At 41.4% G+C, this 17,897-nt stretch overlaps 1 protein-coding gene across 7 annotated transcripts in view; it reads right to left on the bottom strand.

Moving 5' to 3' along the window:
• Window positions 1-17,897, bottom strand: part of Tsga10 (testis specific 10) — a 103,168-nt gene that overhangs the window by 81,522 nt on the left and 3,749 nt on the right. For all 7 annotated transcript variants that reach the window (XR_008219913.1, XM_052745112.1, XM_052745109.1 and 4 more), the window contains exon 2: window positions 9,402-9,530. Coding sequence is in view for 5 of the 7 variants with exons in the window: in XM_052745109.1 (XP_052601069.1) it covers window positions 9,402-9,530 (129 nt within the window). In the remaining 2 variants the exon portion in view is untranslated. The remainder of the gene's footprint in view (window positions 1-9,401; window positions 9,531-17,897) is intronic.

The following is a 17,897-nucleotide window of genomic DNA, read 5'->3' as shown; positions in this document are numbered from 1 at the left end:
TACATACTATATTCAAGATATTACACTGGTCTTCTTCAGACGATTAAGTCACCTTTAAATAAAAAAATACAATCAATCCTTACCTCCCCCAACCTTCCCAAACCCAGTCTAAGCCTTTAAGAAGTAGCTAAAATTGCTAAATGCCTGGTCATAATTCTTAGTCAGTCCTGTCTTAACCTTGGTCAAGTAACAACAGAGGTAACTTCTTTCAAAATTGACAGTTTACTTTAAAAATATAAATTGTGTGTGTCCCTCTTTGAAGAATGTCCTATAAGTCATGAGTTGATTTTTTTCTGTTTTTTTTTTTTCTGTTGTTGTTTGTTTTGTTTTGTTGTTTTTGAGACACAGTCTAACTATATAACTTTGGCTAGCCTGGAACTCCTATGCAGACCAAGCTGGCCTCAAACTCAGAGATCATCTGCCCTGTCTCCTGAATGCTGGGATTAAAGGTATGCATCACCATACCGAACAATAGTTTTGTTTTGTTTTGTTTTGTTTTGAGACAGGGTTTCTCCTTGTAGCCCTGGCTGTCCTAGAACTCGCACTGTAGACCAGGCTGGCCTCAAACTCACATAGATCTGCCTACTTCTGCCTCTCAAGTGCTGGGGTTAAAGGTGTTCACCATCGCTGCCCAGCTAACAATGATTTTTTTTTTGGGGGGGTGGTTTTCAAAACAGGGTTTCTCTGTGTAGCTTTGCGCCTTTCCTGGAACTCACTTGGTAGTCCAGGCTGGCCTCGAACTCACAGAGATCTGCCTGCCTCTGCCTCCCGAGTGCTGGGATTAAAGGCGTGCGCCACCACCGCCCGGCAACAGTGAATTATTTTAACTAAATATGTTACAATGCCATTTACTATTTTGAATAAATCACATTAAGAAGCATAAGAAGTCATTATGGTTATAGTAATCCAACTTTTGTTGTGGCACTTTGTAAAGCATACTAACTTGTAAGATTTAAAATCTGAATCATCAAAACCAGGAAACAAACAACAATGAATTTTTTAACAAAAAGGAAAGGGATCTATAAATGTACAAAATATTTCCCTAGTTCAATCTTTTATCATGACTGGCCTGAATTTCAGAAGTATCTCCTATTCTTCTCTTTTGCCTACTACCATACACCAATTAAAGAAAGTTCTCTGAATGTCTGAGTGTACATATGAAATTAGAATATATTAAGTTGCTTTAAAATAGTGCTTATAGCTATAAAAATTGAGTTATTTTAATTTCAAAAGAAATTCTCTGATAATGTAAAGGGAAAGTCACTCATGTCACTGAGAATGTGATGCCAAAGTGTCATTTGTGACGCCAGCCCTTCTCTCTGTCCAGCCTGGTTTCCACATCACCAGTGTAGGCACCCCTGCTGCAGACACACTAGAAGACTCTCCCAGGACTGCTTTAGAACATTTTAGGGGAACTGTTGCAGCGTTATATTTTGTGTGTCACAAAATCCTCCTCAGGAGATGCCTCAGGAAGATTCCTTAGGCCTCAACTGTAGGAAAACGTAGTACTTTTCCTTTGGTAAGCTGGTTTGTTCTTGGCTCACCAGCCAAAGAGTAGTTAACACTTTCTTTCTGCTTTCTTTAAAGCAAATGTGCAGTCCACCTTGCAGCAACCGGAACATAAACCTTGTGCTAAACTATCTGTTCATCATTCTCATACCAGGTTTTCCTGTCACTGACAAAATACCTGAGAGAAGCGACTTAAGGGTGGAAACGAAGATTTGGACCACAGTTTCTGAGGATCTAGGAAGGATGTGGCAGAGTTCTTCACATTACGGCCATCCCAAGAAGCAGAGCACTCAGGTGAGTTTAACCCTAGTCACTCACTTTCAAAACCTAGGGACCAGGTGCCCAAATACTTCCAGCCTGTGGAAGACATTTCCCATTCCAATTGCCACACCAAATTTCTTTATTTTCCCTACCTTTCTTCTCTCAGCTACTTTGATCAACAGTATGCCATTTTGAAATAAACCAGAGGATTCATCTGTCTTCACAGCTGGGTTGTGTGGGTTTTCTGGCGTGTGTGTGTGTGTGTGTGTGTGTGTGTGTGTGTGTGTGTGTGTGTGTGTGCACATACATGTTCACGTGTATACACTGACGGGTGGAAGGGTAAATGTGCACATGTGTATGCCTGTGAAGGACAGGACAGGCGTTAATAAAGAGTGTTTTGATCGCTCCCCACCTTATATATTGAGGCTGGGTCCTTCAGTTTAACTCAGCGCTCCCAGATTTGCCTCATCTAGCTAGTCTGCTGACTCCTGAGATCCTGTCTGTCCCTCCTGAGTACCACAGCTGCTGGAAAGCAGCCAGCCTACCCAGTATTTACATGAGTGCTGTGTGGTGGTATTTTACTTGTACTGAAACGTGATTTTAATTGTATGTTAATAAATAAAGTTGCCCAGGGGTCAGAGCTATTACAGCCATAGCAAGAGCGTGGCGGTGGTGGCGCACGCCTTTAATCCCAGCACTTGGTAGACAGAGCTAGGTAGATCTCTGTGTGTAAAAGGATACAGCCAGCATTGGAGACACACGCCTTTAATCTCAATCCCAACCATAAAAGACCTAGAAGTCTCTACAGACAGGCAGTGATGAGGCAGTCGTGTTTGGGTTTACAACCAATAAGAAGGCAGAACAAAAAGACTATAAAGACAAACACACAGAAAGTAGTTCCCTTTTCGAAGAGCTCTCGGCTGAAGCAGGAAGGGTAAGGCTCTTAGCTCTGACCTCTTGGCTTTCTTCTCTGAATCGGCTCTGTGTTTCTTATTTAATAAGACGGTTGGTTAGAGACACTGCCAGCCACCACGATGACAAACAGCATGTGAAGATGCTGTTAAGCCACAAGCCACGTGGCAAGGTATAGATTTATAAAAATGGATTAATTTAAGCTGTAAGAACAGTTAGCAAGAAGCCTGGTACGGCCATACAGTTTGTAACCAATATAAGTCTCTGTGTTTACTTGGTTGGGTCTGAGCGGCTGTGGGACTGGCGGGTGACAGAGATTTGTCCTGACTGTGGGCCAGGCAGGAAAACTCTAGCTACAGTGCTGGGAATCTGAATTTCATTTCTCACACTTGAACAGCAAACCCTCTACCTACTAAGCTTTCTCCTCAGCAATCCCCCTTCAGGCTGTGAATATGTGTGGTGTGCATGAGTTCACGTGTGTGCAGGCTGAAGACAAACTCAAGTGTCATTCCTTAGGTACTTACACTTTGGCTTTTTTCTTTTTTTTTTCATATTTATTTTACTTTTTTAAATTTCACTATTGAAATTGTGATTTTTTTCTTTATCAAGTGTTTTTTTTTTATTTTATAATTTAATTTAATTTTACATATCAGCCACGGATTCCCCTGTCCTCCCTCCTCCCGCCCCCACTCCATGCTCCCCCCAACCCACCCCTCATTTCCCATCTCCTCCAGGGCAAGGACTCCCCTGGGGATTCAGTTCAGCCTGGTAGATTCAGTCCAGGCAGGTCCAGTCCCCTCCTCCCTTCACCCAGGCTGAGCAAAGTGTCCCTGCATAGGCCCCAGGCTCCAAACAGCCAGCCCATGCACCAAGGACAGGTCCTGGCTCCACTGCCTGGGGCCCTCCCAAACAGTTCAAGCTAATCAACTGTCTCACTTATCCAGAGGACCTGATCCAGTTGGGGGCTCCTCAGCCATTGGTTCACAGTTCATGTGTTTCCACTAGTTTTGCTATTTGTCCCTGTGCTTTTTCCAATCATGGTCTCAACAATTCTCGCTCATACAATCCCTCCTTTCTCGCCGATTGGACTCCGGAACCTCCACCTGGGGCCTGGCTGTGGATCTCTGCATCCGCTTCCATCAGTCATTAAATGAGAGTTCTACCATGACAGTTAGGGTGTTTGGCCATCCAATCACCAGAGTAGGTCAGTTCGGGCTTTCTCTTGACCATTGCCAGAAGTCTATTGTGGAGGTATCTTTGTGGATTTCTGGGGACCTCTCTAGCACTTTGCTTCTTCCTATTCCCATGGGGTCTTCATTTATCATGGTCTCTCTTTCCTTGTTCTCCCTCTCTGTTCTTGATCCAGCTGGGATCTCCCACTCCCCTTAAGCTCTCTTTCCCTTGACCCCTGTCCTTCATTACCCTCCCCTCAAGTCCAGTTTGCTCATGTAGATCTCATCCATTTCTCTGTTGTTGGGCGATCCCTGTGTCTTTCTTAGGGTCCTCTTTACTAGGTAGCCTCCCTGGAGTTGTGAGTAGCAGTCTAGTCATCCTTTGTCTTATATCTAGTATCCACCTCTGAATGAGTACATACCATGTTTGTCTTTCTGAGTCTGGGTTACCTCACTCGGGATGATTTTTTCTAGATCCATCCATTTGCCTGCAAACCTCATGAAGTCATTGTTTTTCTCTGCTGAGTAGTACTCCATTGTGTATATGTACCACATTTTATTTATCCATTCTTCAGTTGAAGGGCATCTAGGTTGTTTCCAGGTTCTGGCTATTACAAATAATGCTGCTATGAACATAGCTGAGCATGTGCCCTTGTGGTATGATTAAGCATTCCTTGGGAATATGCCCAAGAGTGGTATTGGCTTTTTTTTTAGATTTTTCAGGATAGGGTTTCTGTGTAGCCTTGGCCGTCCTGGAACTCACTCGTAGACCAGGCTGACCTCGAACTCAAGAGATTCATCTGCCAATGCCTCCTGAGTGATAGGATTAAAGGTGTGTGCCACCAGGGCCCCGACACTTTAGATTTTTAAAGACAGGGTCTCTCAATGGCCAGAGAAATCTAGGGATATGCCTGTGCCCACCTCCCCAGAACTGGAATTACAAGCAAACCCTACCATACCTGGCTTTTTTACACAGGTTCTATGGTTTAAAATCAGTTCTTTGTATAAGCAATTCATTGACTGAGTTAACTTCTCAGCCCTATCTTAGTATTTTATAAAATGCACGAAAATAATTTATTTACCTGTACTTTCCATTGACTTCTAAGCAACATAAAGAACTCCTTTATGCATCATGAATTATGTATTCTGTACACAGTGTTCAATTTATTGTTAAGTGGAAGTAAAACAAATGGATCATCAATAAATACATGAATACCATTTTTGTCCAATAGGAAACTCTGCTTTTACTCAATTCATGATATAAGTACTTTGGAAGAGGAAGGTTAGAGTCCTCCACACCTGGAATCTGGTATATGCATAACACGCTGGAAGCTCCACTGGGCTAAGGTAGCTCTGCCCCTGTGCTCTGCTGCCTGTAGTGCACAAGGACTCTCTTCGGGCAAAATCTACTTGGTACTGCAGCTTTCCTCAGCAGAAACCCCATGTCTTCACATCTCCAACATCCTGAGTTCTCTACCACAACGTGGTTTTATCCTTAAAGCTTCGTGCAAAGTCCACCAAAGGACTCCCTGCAGGGAATCTGATCCTGCTCTACACTGCCTGACTTCCCAGGCTTTTGTTAAAAATATTGGTGCAAGCCTCCAAGTTAACTAGAACTCCTTCATTCTGCATGCCTGCAAAATTAGTATTGTGTAGATGATGTCATGTTCTGTCGCAAGCTCAAGAACTGGAACCCAATGGACCAAAAGCTTGAGTAGTCTTTGAGTGCCTGTGCACTGAAAACCCTCCCTAGGTTGCCTGAGACTCTGTTAAAGAAAATTCAGCCTTTCATGAGTTGGGTCTCACCCTCAAGGCACCTTTCCTATGGTCCCAGTGCAAGGTGAAAGGGTTCTCCTCAATCATGCTACTCTCTTTACAATCACAGCCACCTGGTTCACCCTTGCCTTTGCTGCAGTTTCAATCACATTGCATGCCCCCAAACGGCATGTTTTCTACATCTTTCTGTTCTACTTCCTCCGCCTCTCTACAAAGCAGCCTGAGTACAGCCTGGTGGTGGTAGTGCACGCTTTTAACCCCAAAACTCGTGAGGCAGAGGCAGGCAGATCTCTGTGAGCTGAGGCTAGCTGGTCTACAGAGGGAATTCCAGGACAGCCAGTGCAATTACTTAGAGAAGAAAGAAACCCTGTCTCAAAAAAACTAAAACTGGGGAAAAAAAAAAAAAAAGCTGTCTGAACGCAGAATGCCATATCCTGATTATTATGCAGTCTTGAAATTTCCTCTTCTAAGATCTGGAACTATGGCTTAAGGAATAGAGTGCTTGCCTAACATGTGCAAGGCCCTGGTTTGATTCCCACCACCACAAAAACAAGAACATTTGGAATCTCCTCCACCAAATAGATTAGTTCATTACCTTTTAATTCAGTCTTACTCAAATGTTCCTGACACAAGCAGAATGGGCTGGTTCACATATTGGTGGACCAGGAAGCAGAGTGCAAACTGGAACCATGGGCCAGCATATCCTTCAAACGCCAATCCCCAATGAGCTACTTCTACCAGCCAGGCCCCACCTCCTAAAATAGCACCACAAGCTGAAGACTGACCACTAAAAAAAGAGCCTGTGGGGAACAATTCAGATTCAAATCAGAAGAGAGGCCTTGTTAGGAGAAGTAAAGTCCTGACTCTGCTCTGTCTCCTCTGATACCCCAATAGCATTAAGGGTGCTTCTTACTGTAGGGTAAGAGCAGATGTCTGGGCGCCCACTGTGGTCTCTACTGACATCAGAAGACTATGTACCTCCCTACTACCTGATGGGGAGTAAAGTCTTGGTTCCCCGCTCAGTTTTCTTTGATAGTACTCTAGTTGGGGCAGAGGTAGGAAATGAGGTCAAGAAGAGGCAGAACTGAGGCTCCCTGTCACAGCCTGGCAAGGATTATAGCCTAGACTCTCTCTGGCTTATGCTGGCAGGGAAGGTCTGTAGTGTTCTTTTAATCTGCTTGTTTTGGAGCAGGCAGTCACTATCTTAAAGTCGTCTGCCTTGTGCTTTTCTGGGATCCTTTTTTGCATGTTCCTCCTTTCACTTCAAGTTTCTAGCCTACAAGTCTTTCTGGAATATACCGAGGAAAAGAAAATATAAGAACTATACCATGCTGTTCTTTTTGGGTTGAGATTCCCTAACTAGTCTTTATTCTTGTGTCTACACTTTACATATTTGCTTATATCTAGATAGTAGCCATTAAACAAATAATAATTAAGCTATAATCCATAGGACCAGAGAGGACAGGCATAAAGGAAGAGACTGGGGGGACACATGGATCTCCCTGGGAAGGAGAAATAGAATAGATTTTATGGGTGGAGTATAGGAGAAGAGCACAAGAACAGGAGGATCAGGTGGGGAGGAAGAGGAGAGACGAGATTGAGGGAGCGAATGTGAGGGGAGAGACAACTAGAACTGAAGGACATTTGAGGGGTGGTATGGAAACTAGCACAGTGGAAAGTAACAATAAAATGACTCCTAATGATATTCTGCTATACTCAGATTGGTGTCTTATTCAACTATCATCAGAGAGGCTTCCTATGGTTCCTGTAGCAGATGGGAACAAATACAGAGACCCATAGCCAGATATTACACACACCAAGAGAGACCTTGAAACACACAGCTCTAAACAAGATGTCTCCATCAAATCTCTCCCCTCAGAACTCAAGGAACCCCAAAGAAGAGGAGGCAGAATAAGCAGGGAAGACAACGGGGATGAAGGACACCAGGAGAAGAAGGCCCTCTTAAAAAAACTGAGTAAAGCCGGGCGGTGGTGGCGCACGCCTTTAATCCCAGCACTTGGGAGGCAGAGCCAGGCGGATCTCTGTGAGTTCGAGGCCAGCCTGGTCTCCAAAGCGAGTTCCAGGAAAGGCGCAAAGCTACACAGAGAAACCCTGTCTCGAAAAACCAAAAAAAAAAAAAAAAAAAAAAAACTGAGTAAAGCTCCTATGAGCTCACAGAGACTGAAGCAGCAATCACAGGGCCTGCATGGGTCTGCACCAGGTCCCCTGCACATATACTATAGCTTTCAGGTTAGCACTTTTAGGGGACTCCTGGATGTGTGAATGAGTACGTCTCTGATTCTTGTACCTGCTCTTGGAGCTCTTTTATTTTTCTGTTAGTTTGTCTTGTCCAACAAGATAAAGATGGTTTTTGTTTTATCTTACTATATTTTATTTTGTTATATTTTGTTGTTACCTCTTAGAAGTTTGTTCTTTTCTAATGAGACAGAAAAGGGGTAGATCTGGATAGGAGAGGAGGTGGGGAGGTACTGAGAGGAGTAGAGGGAAGGGAAACTATATGTAGATTATATTGTATGAGAAAAGAATCTATGTTTAAAAAAAGGAAAAAATGTTATACTGTTTTATATCTAATGTTTACAGTTTGAAACTATATTTAACAGAAGGAAAAAGGAAACAAAATGTTAAGTCTACTTTATCTTCCCCCAAAGTCCCTGCTTTCCTAACCCCAGACAGATTCTCATGTGGCCCTGGCTGGCCTCAAACTCACTGTGAAGCCTGAGGATTACACTGAATGTTTGATCCTCCTGCCTCTACCTCCTGAGTGCTAGGATAACAGACATGTTCTCTGTGCCCAGTTTATGTGGTGCTGGGGATCAAATCCAGGGCTCTGTACATGCTAGGCAAGTACTCTACCAACTGGACTACATCTCCAGCCCCTAGGAGGTCTGTTTTAAGAGACTTTATTATACCATGTGCCAGGTACCATGAGAACAGATGATCCCAAACCTGCAGTGCAGAGCACTATATTCAAATCCCTGCTAACCTGAAGTTCAAAGAAATCCTATTTGTCATTTGCTAGCTAAGTGTCATAATTATTTAACCACTTGTTATTTTAACAGCAATGGAAATGCTATTTCACATGGTTGGAAATAGCTAAGTAAGATTTTGCATTAAAAAATAGCTGATCTGAGGCGGATCTCTGTGAGTTCGAGGCCAGCCTGGGCTACCAAGTGAGTCCCAGGAAAGGCGCAAAGCTACACAGAGAAACCCTGTCTCGAAAAACCAAAAAAAAAAAAAAAAAAAAAAAATAGCTGATCTGCCTGGCATGGCCTCATACCTGTAACCCCAGAATTTGCAGGGCTGACACAAAAGTATTGCTGAGTTGGAAGCCAATCTGGTCTCCATAGCAAGAGCCTGTCTTAAAATAAACAAACAAGCCGGCGGTAATGGCACACACCTTTAATCCCAGCACTCGGGAGGCAGAGGCAGGCAGATCTCTGTGAGTTCGAGGCCAGCCTGGACTACAGAGTGAGTTCCAGGAAAGGCACAAAGCTACACAGAGAAACCCTGTCTTGAAAAACCAAAAAAATAAAAAATAAACAAACAAACAAAAAAACAATACCACATAGTTTTCTCACTAACTCTGAATCTATTATATCAAAGTGGTAATAAAAACTGAATTTTAGAATCTTTAGATTTAAACAAGCTCTGAATTAGTAATTATTTGCCTTCAATTTTCTTATTTTAAAATACATCCACATCCCAAATTAATTAAGAGAAGTATTTATTAATACATAAACTAGGACTAACCTGTAATTTCAGTGTAGAGATGAATCTATCTTGGGTTCTCACTTCTTGTTCTAGTTGGAGAGTATTCTGGTTTTTTCCAGCTTCAGAAACTGGAGCCCCGAGACCAAACTGATGTTCTTTGGTGGTAACCTAGTAGGAAGTATGAAAAATAATGGAGAGGCAATCCATTTAAAACATAGCTGTGACTTTTTACATCAGTAAGTTTTGAAATTTATTAACATTCTATTTCATTCATATTTTCTATTGTTTTTAACTTCCCATCAGCAAAGCAGAGGATACCAAGCTACGTTTCTTAAGAATCTATAGTATAAAGCCTAGGGCTAGTGAGATGTTCAGCAGTTAAGAGTGCTTAATCAGAGGACTGGAGCTCAGATCCCAGCATTCACACTGAGGGGAGAAGCTCACAAATGCCTCCAGCTCCAAGGGATCTGATCTGATGTCTCCTTCTAGCTTCTGTGTGTGCCCATGCACACATGTACTCATGCCCTCCCTCTCTCTCTCTCTCTCTCTCTCTCTCTCTCTCTCTCTCTCTCTCTCTCTCTCACACACACACACACACACACACACACACACACACACACACACACCTTTAAAAACAAAACAAAAGACCTGTTCAACAAGAGAGATACCATCCCTGCATCCCTGGTACTGGAAACCTAGATAACTAATCAATGCTAGTGAAATCATGTTTATTGGAGGAGAATCTGCTCATTCTACTAATCTACTACTAATTTATTAAACCAACATAATCCCTCACAACAATCTGTAAACATTTCTCCTTACAGCTACAGATACGTGTAGTCCTTACCCCTCATCAAGGAAACTTCTCTTTACAGCCGATGGAGATACTACAGAAAACTACAACCAATCAATATGCAGAGTTGTAGAGCCCAGTCCCATCTACAAAACACTCCCACACATTGCAGAGGAAGGGACAGAAAGACTGTAAAAGCCAGAGGATCAGCAGTTTGCTGAGATTGTGTCTCCTAGTAATATCAGAAGTCACACTCATAAAGTCTCACCAACATGACCACCCAAGAGTGAGCTGAATAAGGATGACACCAACAAACGTGTCAAACTGGACAGGGAAAAGCCCATGAGGTCGCAACCCTACACAGGACTATAGGCAACTGAGTAAAGCTGGGAGCAGGAGAGGTGGTATTCCCTAGAGAAGAGCCAACAATAGTTGTCCAGTGCCAAACTGTCAGTCTTGAAGACATATATACAAGAAACATTATATGGACTCAACAGGCTAGAGTTAGGAATATACATGTATATATATGCATGTAATGGCAATTGATGAAAAAAGAGACTATGAATTTGAAGGAGAGCTGGGCAGGAAATATGGGAGACTTTGGAGGGAGCAAAGGGAAGGGAGAAGGATTGTAATTAAAATACAATCCCAAAAATTAAAAAAGAAAAAGAAAAGAAATGCATCTATGTTTTCCAAATAAAACCATGATAGTGAGCATGCTTTTTAAAGATGCATGCCCTATCCTATCACTTTCCTGAAGATACATGAGTTGGTAGCAAACAAGAGTCTACCTCCAAACTTCTGTCAAATATGGTAGCCATTAGTCACATGTTAGCTATTGCCATTGATAGTAACACAAAGTTTGCTAGCCATCCATAAGGGGATACTTTCTCTAAAACATTTACAATTTCTATAAGTAAAAAGGCAAAAGAAATATTCTAACAGAAAAATTAGAAAAAGAACATGAATATTTACAGAAACATTCAACAATATTTTGGAGCAGTGGTTCTCAACCTTTGGGTTGTGACCCCTTTAAGGGTCACAAATCAGACATCCTGCATATCATATATTTACATTATGATTTATAACAGTAGCAAAATTATGGTTATAAAGCAGCAACAAAACAATTTTGTGGTTGGGGGTCACCACAACATGAGGAAGAGGATTAAAGGGTTGCAGCATTAGGAAGGTTGAAAACCACTGCTTTAGTGAGATGTGATATGAATTAAAATAATACTGAGGACCCATTTTTAACCACCACCTTGACAAAAGCCAATAAATTGGATGTGTGTGTGTGTGTGTGTGTGTGTGTGTGTGTGTGTGTGTGTGTGTGTGTGTTATACATGAGTGTACAAATGCAAAGACCAGAGCAGGATATTGAGATCACTCTCCATCTTATTGAGATAGGGGTCTCTCACTGAACTGGAAGCCAACCATTTCAGCTAGATTGTCTGGTCAGAGAACCACTGAGATCTACTTGTCTCCATTCTCCTATGCTAGGGTTCCGGGCATGTGCATTCATGCCTGGTTTCTGGCATAGTGCTAAGGATTCAAACTCTGGTCATCCTGCTTGTACAGCAAGCACTCTTATCCACTGGTCTATCTCCCCAGACTCAAATGTTAAATATCTAACTTATCATACCTATGCATCATTTGTGATAATATGAGATGATTGTTTATGGAAAGCAATTAGGCAAAATCTATTAACACTAAAAGTATACATATAGCTTCTATCCAAATAATTTCATTTCTAGGAATTTATCATACAGATGTACTTATACATCTAATGTACAGGTGCGTGTTAATTAGTGTATATCTAATGTACATCTAACTTAGAACAAATGTTCTAAGTTTTCCAGGTTAGTATAGTAGCCCCACTACTCCACTATGTTTTTACTTAGCAATACATCTAAGAAATCATGTCATTTAGAAAAGTAGTATTCTCTTCCTGAATCAAGTCAATCATCGTGTTATAAGTGAGAATTTTCTAAGAACATCCTAGACCTTTCCTTCAACACAGCTGCTGTTCTCCAACATCACTCTCAGGAAATTATAAAATCAAGATATCCCCACTGACTAGCTTGAGTATACCATGTGCAGCCTGGCATCGAAGTAGGTTGGTGGATCTATTTCCTTTTCCTTCCCTAAATAAGATAGAGGGTGCATTTCTATGCATCTCTAGCTACTGCCCACCTGGAATGTCAGCATAAATCTCACAGACTACTTAAAACTTTAGGAGCTATATAAAAATCCTACCACTTCTCACACAGTTTCTGTTGAGAAGAGTGCTCCTAGTTACAAACATTTGACTCAGGAAAGCAGAATAAATAACTTCTCACTTTGGCAATTAATTTTTAAATTTTGGTGAACATATGAATCACAACGGAGTGTTGTTTACATGCAGAATCTCATTCACAGTACACCTGAGATCCTGCAATTCTGAAAAGCTTCCCTGCAGTCCTTATTGGCTTTCCACCACACTTCAGATTGCCAAGATCTATTTTTGCCCAACATGCAAAGTTCTTCATAATTTGTTCCCTTCCACTTTGACAACTTTATCACCTAATTAACACCTCCAAGAATTATTCTACAAATTCTTAATACATACACCTAGAAACACTCTTCTTCACTAACATTTTGAGGCTCAGTTTGAACTCCATATTCTCAAGATCAATTCTGTTTTTTATAAGGATGATGTCATCAACAAGATATATATATATATACACTGATTATAGCACAATTTAGGTAAGTATTCATGTTTTCTAGATGTCTTCCTTACACATTTACTTGAACCTTAAAAATAAGCAATGTCTAAAAGTTGTCTCCACCAGTCTTCCGAGAGTCGGTCTCCTCCCCGCCACCACCGTGTGTGTGTGTGTGTGTGTGTGTGTGTGTGTGTGTGTGTGTGTGTGTGTGTGTGTGTGTGTGTGTGTGTGTAGGGCAGAGGACAATCTCAAGTGTCAGCCCTAGCCTTTTCATCTTGTTTTAGACAGGATCTATTGTCTGTTGCTGCACATGCCAGGCTAGCTGGCCCATAAGCTTCCAGGGTTCTCCTGTCTCCACCACCCATCCTTGCACAGGATCTCTGCAATTACAGATGCTTGCTACCATCTGGCTTTACATGGCATGCTGGTTAGTTTTTGTCCAACTTGACACAAACCAAGGTCATACTGAGAAGAGGGGACTTCAATTGAGAAAATGCTTCCATCAGACTGGCTTGTAGGCAAGTCTGTAGAGCATTTTCTGGATTAATGATTGATATGGGAGGATCCAGACCATGTGAGTGGTACCACCCTTGGGCAGGAGATCTTAGGTGGTATAAGAAAGTAGCCTGAGTAAGCCATGAGGAGCAAGCCAGTAAGCAACATGCTCCATGGTCTCTGCCTCAGTTTCTGCCTCCAGGTTCCTGCCTTGAGTTCCTACCCCAATTTCTCTTCAAGACTACAACTGTGTGGTGGTTTGAATGAGATGTCCCCCATAAGTCTCAGGCATTTGAATACCTGAGTTGAATACCCAGTTGGTAGCTATTTGAGATTAGGAAGAGTGGCCTTGTTAAAGGTGATGTGTCACTGGGGGTGGGCTTAAGGTTTCCACGCCTCTGCCATGCACTCTGTTTCCTGCTTATGGATTAGGATATGAGCTTTCAGATGCTTCAAGCTCGTCTGCAGCCATGCTTCCCACCATGGTGGTCATCCACTCTAACCCTCTGAAACTGTAAGCCCCAAATAAACCCTTCTTTCTATAAGTTGCCTTGGTCGTGGTTTTTTTTTTTTTTTGGGGGGGGGGTAATTAATTTATTTGCACATTGTGATTTTTATTTACAAGGAGAAAAGAGAAAATACTTAGGAAACAGCTTGGAATATAGACTTAATATTAAGAAAGATGTACAGCAGGAGTTGATTTGGAAGTCTCCTTTTTAATTTTTTTTCACTTTACATACCAAGTACAGTCCTCCCTCTCCTCCTCCCTCTCCCTCGCACCTCCCCCCCCACCCCATCCCCCTCCACTCCTCAAAGAGGGTAAGGCCTCCTGTGGGGAGTCAACAAAGCCTGGCATATCAAATTGAGGCAGGACCAAGCCACTCCCTCCTGCATCAGAGCTGAGCAAGGTATCCCTCCATAGGGAATGGGCTCCAAAAAGCCAGTTCATGCACCAGGGATAAATCCTAGTCCCACTGCCAGGGGCCCTACAAACAGACCCTGTCACCCACATTCAGAGGGCCTAGTTCAGTCCCATACTAGCTTCCCAGCTGTCAGTCCAGAGCCCATGAGCTCCCACTAGCTCAGGTCAGCTGTCTCTAGTGGTTCCCCATCATGATCTTGAGGTATTTTACCACAGCAACAGAAAAGTAACTAATACAAACTGTAAGCAGAAATAAGCCCTTTTCTCCCCAAGTTCCTTTTGGTCATGGTATTTTATCACAGCAAGAGAAAACATGAGTTCTGAGGATCAAAACTCAAGTCCTCTGAGTTTTTAATCATATCCACTGAGCCATCTCTCCAGCCTCTAGAGTTCTTTATATAACAGGAAGGTGTCTTAGAGCAGTGTGCTAAACAAACCAAACTTTTCTTTATTCTCCTTAGTAAAATGACTAGTCAAGTGTGGATTCTACAAAATTAGATATTAGGCTAGTCTAATTAACTAGGAAAAGCCTGTCTAGCACTTCATGCCAGAGTTGCTACCATCCTTCCCCTAGCTTTCAAGGCAATACTGTGGGTAGCAAAGAGAACTGTATATCCAAAACTTCAGTTTCTGGCCTGCTAGCTTCCACTCCAATACCATATGAGTACTTTCCACATTCCAGTGATCTCTAATATCAATATCCATCAGAATGGCATTTGATGTTTGTACAAACCTCAAAGAATACACATAAAATTTTCATTCTCAACTGGGAAGTAACACAACACAGTAAGAGCATTTTAATATGAGACGTCCTCCTAGTTCCACATTTATTTTTAATTTATTTATTTACTTATTTATTTATTTTGGTTTTTCAAGAGAGGGTTTCTAAGTGTAGCCTTGTCTGCCCTGGACCTTGATCTGTAGACCAGGCTGGACTTGAACTCATAGAGATCCACCTGCCTCTAAGTGCTGGGATTAAAGGGGTGCACCACCACCTCCCAGCCCATTACATCTTAATTGTATAACCTTAAGCACACTATTTCTCTGGAGATGGCTTCTTCATCTATTAACTAGGGATGATACTAATAGTGCCTACACCTCATAAAATTGTGTAAGGGTTAAATGAATATTAAGTAATGTGTATAAAGACTTAAAATAGTGCCTGGCATATAGTAAACACTAAACATTATTATTATCACTATTTATTCCTCTCATTGATTCAATTGTTCTAATCACCTATCAAGTGCTACTGACCTTTTCACTAGAACATTTCTTAAATATATATTCTCTCTCTCTCTCTCTCTCTCTCTCTCTCTCTCACACACACACACACACACACACACATCAGCTTTAGTTCATGGTATCAGATTGCAATAGTCATATCTATTCACCGAAGTTTTATATAGTTATACTAAAAAGTAATACTCATGTATAGGGACAACAAATGGAGAACAAAAAAAAACATACAAGTTCAACCTTCAATTAATCTACAAAGTCCAGAGCACATAAATAAGTATACAGCACAGTATGATTAGCACCCTATCACTGTAAACTCAGCTATGCTATGAGAACATAGACAAAAAGGGGCTCCTGCATTTACTTGCCCCCAAAGGCTTAGAATCTACTTTCCATTCCCCAAAACCTATGAACACAACTGTATCAGAGCACTTAACACTGTGTCACTTTTATTGAACATTCACTGCCATAGCAACTTTACAATGTCTGAAACAAACTTCTGAAATCCCTCATCTACCCCTCGTTCCTAGCTTTGCCCCACATTCTTTCCAGATCTTCTTCATGTCGAGCCAACATCAAGTGTGTACATGCCCAAGGTAAAAAAAAAAAAATTAAAAAAAAAAAGTGAAGAGTCATCTTTAGCTTTTCTCTTTCTTGATCCTCATCAAATATATCAACAAGTTGAAATGCATATCCTAAATCCATCCATTTCTACATACTTTATATGCATGTGCCTAGACCTGGGTGCCACCCTCCGCCAACTGCAAGTTTCCTACTGGTCTTCCTGCTCCTTCCTTTGCTCCATAAAACTTATTCTTCACCCTAAAGTCAAGTTAATCACTTTAAAATGTTGAGAGGCTGATCAAAAACACGCCAACGGCTTTCTACTGCAATTAGGATAAATCCAAACTTCTAAAGGTCCTGCCTCTTTAAAGATCTAATACTTTCTTCTTCACCTATCAATCAGCTTTACTGTTTAGCTTTCTGTTCCTTTAATGTGTTGCTCTGACCTGAAAAACTGTATGTCCCTCAATCTCATATGAATAAATCCTAGTCCCCAGAATAATGATAATAAGAGGTACAGGGGCCTGTTGGTAGTAGAACACACACTTAGCATTCTTATAGCCCTGGGTTCAATTCCTAGCACCAAAATATAAACAAACTACCCTTATTACCTTATTAACTTCCCTTATAGGAAAGGCCTCAGATTTCTCTCCTACTCTGTACCGTGAGGAAACAACAGTAAGGGATCTATGAACCAGGAAACAAGCCCCCACCAGATATGAAATCTTTTATTGCCATGATCTTAGAATCCCCAGCCTCCAGAACTATTAGGATTAAATATTTGTTGTTCACAATCTACCCAGCACACAGCATTTTGTTACAGCAATGCAAATGAACTAAAGCGTGTTCCATTCCCATTTGACTTCATGCTTTCTTCCCATTTTCCCTACCAGGTACATTCTCTCCTCAGCTTTTTAAAAACCTAGCTGACATCTTCTCAACCTCAGCTCTTTGTTTTGGATGACGAAAGTCTCTTCTTCCCTGACTTCCTAAACTACTTTATCTCTTGATCACTCTCCACTTAGGCTATCTGCACTTGTCACTTCTTGAAATCATATTCTTTATTTGTTCACCTGTCTACTGTCTATTTCCTTCCACGGGAATATAAATTCCAACATGTCTAGGCTGGTGTCTGGTTGCTATGTCTGAAAAATGTCCACCATAAAGTTGCTTTATGAAACATTTGTATTTACCCAATAAAATATTTAGTTAATAAAACATTTTTCAAAATAATGAGTTTTGATTAAAAAAAGTCATTTCTGTGGTGAGGTGCAATAAGTATTAAAAATCAAAATATAAAATGTAAGCTTTTAATCAGCATAATTGCAAGAGCCAAAGAGGCAGAATGAAAGTTAGAGAAAGACTAAGGCTGTAGCCAGTACACTGCCAAAAGGAAAAAAGAATACTTCACTCTTTTGAAGAGACCCCTTTCAGAATCAAACAAATACTGGGTCTCTCAAGAAATGCAAGCAATAGTTGAGCATCCTTAATCTGAAAATTCAAAATTGAAATCCTCCCAATTCAAAGCTTTCTGAGAAACAACAGGATTCTACAAATGGAAAATTCCATTCCTGACCTCACTAGAGTGGCCAAAGTAAAAACCCAGTGCAAAAGCTACATAAAATGACCTTCAAGCTTTGTACTTAAGGTTCATATGAAACACAAACGCATTTCCTGTTTAGATTTGGCTCCCATTCCTGGGATGTATCATGTACATGCAATATCCTAAGTCCCCAAACTCTGAAATAGCAACACTTCTGATCTTAAGCATTTCTGATGAGTGATGTCTAACCTGCATACACAAACCACTTCAATATTTG

Source organism: Peromyscus californicus, unplaced genomic scaffold (genome assembly GCF_007827085.1).
Source record: "Peromyscus californicus insignis strain IS unplaced genomic scaffold, ASM782708v3 Scaffold_19__1_contigs__length_69161282, whole genome shotgun sequence".
Lineage (NCBI taxonomy): Eukaryota > Metazoa > Chordata > Mammalia > Rodentia > Cricetidae > Peromyscus > Peromyscus californicus.
Note: the sequence above shows the minus strand (reverse complement) of the source record. Positions and strands in the feature narration are given on the sequence as shown.